At 38.4% G+C, this 5000-nt stretch overlaps 1 protein-coding gene across 3 annotated transcripts in view; it reads left to right on the top strand.

Annotated features, from left to right (window-relative positions):
• Positions 1–5000, top strand: part of LOC143297792 (anoctamin-4-like) — a 108236-nt gene that overhangs the window by 29042 nt on the left and 74194 nt on the right. For 2 of the 3 annotated variants that reach the window (XM_076610286.1, XM_076610287.1), the window contains exons 3-4: positions 876–925; positions 3470–3538. In XM_076610286.1, the coding sequence (XP_076466401.1) occupies positions 876–925; positions 3470–3538 (119 nt within the window). The remainder of the gene's footprint in view (positions 1–875; positions 926–3469; positions 3539–5000) is intronic. The other variant, XM_076610288.1, reaches the window with a different exon arrangement.

The following is a 5000-nucleotide window of genomic DNA, read 5'->3' as shown; positions in this document are numbered from 1 at the left end:
TTTCCCCTGAAAAAGACAGTTTTGAAATTGAAGAAACTTTGCAGCTCATGGTTGTGTCTGGATATCACAGTAGAAATTACACTGGTTCGACTGTTGCTGCTTTCAGTGTTCAGTTCTTCTTCATGGATATTTTGCCCAGGAATTCACATTGTGTAAATGTTGTGCAGCACTGGGTGATATTTCTCGATCGTTTGTTGCATCAGGGCATTGTTTGCAAGGGTCTGCTTTAATGGACCAGTCTGTTCTTTCACACAAACAATGTCATTTGTAGTTGTGGACGTGTTGCTGTCAGTGCTTTTCATGAGTCTGAATCGTTTGCTCTCGGTGTGAACAGTCTGAATCGTTTGCTCTCGGTGTGAACAGTCTGAATCGTTTGCTCTCGGTGTGAACAGTCTGAATCGTTTGCTCTCGGTGTGAACAGTCTGAATTGTTTGTTAGAAAGACAATTTTCTGTGAAAGATTTATTGCAAGAGTTGTGAAGTAAATCAGTTAACTCATCTGTGTTGATTTGACTTATCAATAATTGATCTTTTTATGTATAAATTTCACCCTCTTATTTTTAACACTTTGTTCCTAACTTTATTCTTATTTCCTCAGTTTTTGATAGATCGCCAGTGACCTCCATATTTAGATGATGTTGTTTAACATATTTCTCTTTTAAAAAAATATATATTTCTTATTATCTTTTCAATCATTGTAGTTTCATGTCATGTGTGACTTCACAGTCCTTGTTAACTTTGAATTTCTTTTGACTCTTCCATTTGATTTAGAGGTTAACACTAACATGGAGTCATGAACTAATAACTTATGGAATCCTTGATGTTTCTCTCCATCGTTCTCAGTGTTTAATACCCAGTCTTTCTAAATTGTTTCAGGAGTGCAGAAGGGAGGAGCCTCGACAGACGCAGGGAGAACCGGGGACGAGGTAAAATGTTCTGTCACATCTTTTTGTGGAACATCCTCATTTTGTTTTTTTGGTTGGTTGCTTTGTTTCTGCTGCCGTCATGGTTGCTTGACATCTGTCTCTGCTTTCTTTCTTCTTTTTTTCCCCCACCTGTCTCTGACTGTCTTTTATAGGTCTACATTTTGACAGTGGTGAATTTCAAAGGTTTTAATGTCGCAACTGGGGCATGTTGCAGGGGATGTTTTATTGTAGAAATCTTAAATGTTTCTGTTTCTGCCTCTTTTAATATATAGAAGTGAAGGGTTATTATCTTTTTATGGTTCTTTAATTGTGTAGTCTTTTGCGTTCGCTCCTTTTGATTTTATTTGATAAGTTTTTTTTAAATATGATAACTACAGCTTTGATTCCTGTTGCTATCACTGCCTTTCTCATAGCTGCTGTTGCACTGCCAGTATTGCCAGTAGGCCCAACACTCAGCTTATATCACAGATTGACATTAGTTTGCATTTGGGTCAACAGCAAAGTGAGAGCTGTATTATCAATGGTTTCTCCAGTCAATGGGAAATCATTTACAGCTTAGTCTTTTGTGAAGGACTATGACTCTCAAACTAGGAGGGAAAATTGCATTGGCTCTTAGTGCTGCAGCCTTGTGGGCTAGTTGGCCCTTGGGAACCATCCCAACGCCGACTGTCCTAAAACCCTCTTGGCCGAGAGAGTGGGGATGTACTTGGGCAAGACACTCTCCACTATAATCAAATTCTAGCCCAAATAGTCGGAACAGCAGTTGCCTCCTCTGCTGTTCTGATGGTCATAGTCGGACATGACTATCATATATCACCAGTGGAAAACATGATGATGATGATGACAATGCGATCTGCAGGAATGGTTCTATAATCAATAGTATAAAGAAGGACACAAAAGGATGGGTCTCTCAGTGTTTATTTCAGCTTTCTATCACTACATGTGTTTTCTAGAAATTAGCCTTTAAAATAAAAAAAATAAAAAAGCTTGTTCTGTAATTGCTTTTCATGTGCATGAGGAACTGATAAAGCCATGCCTGTTTTTTTTCTGGGAGGGGGCAGGGGTGGGGGGTGGGGGGGGATTAGGAGGGGGGAGAGGAAGTAGATTGTGGTTTTGTATTGTGACCTTGGTGTTTTTGATTGAATTGCATGCATGCCATGGTCTAGTCAGATGATGGTTGCCTGTCCTTTTGGAATGTGAAATCAATGTTGATATGTTGGAAGAGTGAGAAGTTGGTGGGAGTAGAGAACCAAGGACATCCCCACCTTAAGCCTCCTGGCATCAAGTTTAACTTTAAGAAAATTTGAAGTTTTATTGGAGCAAAAGAAGAATTGGAAAAGACATGAAGAACTCTTTAGAGAATTGAGGATAATATTGATGGTTAAATCTGAGAGATCATTTTTTAAAGTTTGAAAGATGGTGTGGTGTGATATGATGTGTGTGTGTGTGTGTGTGTGTGTGTGTGTGTGTGTGTGTGTGTGTGTGTGTGCTGGTACTTACATGTATGCGTATGTGTGTTATGAATACATATATTTCTGCTCTCTCTTTCCGTCTCTGTCTCTCTGCTTCTTCTTCTGCTCCATCCTCTCTCTCCCCCCCCTCCTCCTCTTTTTTTTTCTCTCTGTTTTCCTTAAAGAGAGCTGGTTTTTCATCCTCCAGCACAAGTGCTAGATGTTTTATGGCTTAATGCTACATGAGTACTGGTAAATGAAATAAGTGAAAAGAAAATGCAATACATGGAAAAAAAAAATCCATTTGAGCAAATTTATGACAGTATTGACTTATTTATGCCTTTTCAATTATCGGTCTTGGAATCTATCTGCATAGGCAGGAGATGTTCGAACTCTCTTGTGATGGTCTTATTTTGAACAATGTATCCTAATTTATACACATATATCTGATAAGTACAAATATTGCTCAGTGAAGGATTGTATTCAGATGCTCAGGGCAAGAGAAGCTATGAATCATGCTCTATGGTCTATCTGTAGAGCACTGGGGGAAGGTGCGGAGTACGCCAGGTTTGATAAATGTTACATCAGCGGCAGATGCTAATCAGTGATTCAGTGTTTTGGGCACGCAGGTGAACATGATTAAATGCACTGCAGCCATATCCGTGCAGTCACCTAACTTTTCAGTACATGTGATAACACACAAATAGCAGCATCTGCGCAGTTAACGTAGGTAATCGTGCTAATTAATACAGCAAAGCAAAATTCAGGATGCTCTGTTTTTTGGAACTATGTGCTGGCTGAAGGTTTAAAATTAGCTTTTGTTCTGCTCCAGTAGATATATAAATCTGCGTTAGATATATAGGAATCTGAAAAGACAATTGGTTCCATGTATGAATAGATAATATAGGTTAAAAAAAAGAAAAAAAAAAGAATACTTGGTTTAGTGACAAGCATAAGTTGTTTTTCACTGTTTGATTTGTGCATCATGGTTGAATTCTTGTGCGAATGTGAATGGCATGCATTCCTCTGTGTGTGTGTGTGTGTGTTGATGCTTGTTGCTCCATGTGAAATGCCAGTGTGTTGTTTGATCTAGATGACAGAGGAACATGCAGATGACATTAGACTTTTGCCTGGCATGTCCCAAGCAGGGGATGTTTCTGAGGTGATTTTTTTCCCCCCCTCCCTTTCTGATGCTCCCTTGCTACTGGAGTTCACAGTTTGGCTTGTCAAGTATCGATCCTTGTTGCCAGTATTCATATCCACTCATTTTAATTTTATTATTATTATTATTTTGGGGGTTTGTCGTTCAAGCTCGTGATATCTATTTTCCTCATCCAGCTTGGAAGCTGTAGTTGTTGTGTTTTATTCCCCCCTTCTCCCGTTTTGAAATTTTTTTGTAGTACTTGGGTTTTAGTTTGTCAGTCTGCATGTGCTTGAGTTTTGGGTTAGTATTTCTGGGAAAATGTGCAGGCCTTAGTTTTATATTTTGATTGTGTGTGTGTGTTCTGTTTTGTGTGTGGATTGCAATATTCAGTAAGTGTGTGCATGTTGTACCAGTGTCTTATGTCTTTTATGTGTATTGTTGTATTGAGCAAGTGTGTGACTGTCGTCAAAGATGGCACAAAATACACTTAATGTGATCTGAAATTTAGAATTGTATGAATGAATCATGCACCCTGTACTACTAGCTTAAAACAAGTGACGCCCATTTGAGAGACTTTACACATATTATATTTCATCAGTGCACATTTCAGAATATCTGGCCGAATCTGTTTTTGCACATTTCTTCAGTACAATATTATAGTTTGAGCTCTGTTACCGTCTGTACCACAAAAAAGCAACAACAAACAAACAAACAAAAAAAAAACCACAACAAAACAACAGCAACCAATCAACCAATGTCCAATAATTATATATATATATATCATATATGTATGTATTCTGTATATTTCTTTTTTATAAACTTCCATGGGCAGAATAAAAAAAAAAAGCCAGCAGTCCTTTTCTTGGCAACATTGAGGTTGAACAGATCACTCTGCATCATTGCTTGGCACTCCCTCCATGAATATATTGTTTGCCGGTTTTATTCTCGCTGTAATGCAGGTGCGGACTTGAGGGCAAACCCTTTGATTGACCCACCCTCAAAAAATCAGAGGCCAAAGCTTTGCTGTTTACCCTTCCCCCACTCTCCTGCACCTCTCACCGTTAAATGTCATCATGGCTGTATAATGTCTGCTCAGTCACAGCATGTAAGTTCATTTCCATCCCATCTCCATCCCCAAACATTGTTTCATGTTGGTGTTTACTAATCGCATGTGGAAATGGTTTGTCACTCGAAGGTTTGGTTGAAGATTCACAATCCCACTCCATTCCCGGTTCCATATTTTGGTGTTTTTTTTTTATCTATATTTTTATTTCTTACTGTCATTATGTTAGATTGAAATAGGATCTGAATGGTGTTTCAATGATCCATTGTTACAAGTAAAGTTGCTGGAAAGTGAGATTAATTCTGAACTTAACAGCGAGTTCCCTGTTTCTTGAATTAATTTATTCTTTCACCCATTTATGGATAAGTTAACTTAAAGTACCCAGTTAATGCACATACTGTTTGTTTGCCAGGACGA

This window comes from Babylonia areolata, chromosome 23 (genome assembly GCF_041734735.1).
Source record: "Babylonia areolata isolate BAREFJ2019XMU chromosome 23, ASM4173473v1, whole genome shotgun sequence".
In the NCBI taxonomy this organism is placed as follows: Eukaryota; Metazoa; Mollusca; class Gastropoda; order Neogastropoda; family Buccinidae; genus Babylonia; species Babylonia areolata.
Note: the sequence above shows the minus strand (reverse complement) of the source record. Positions and strands in the feature narration are given on the sequence as shown.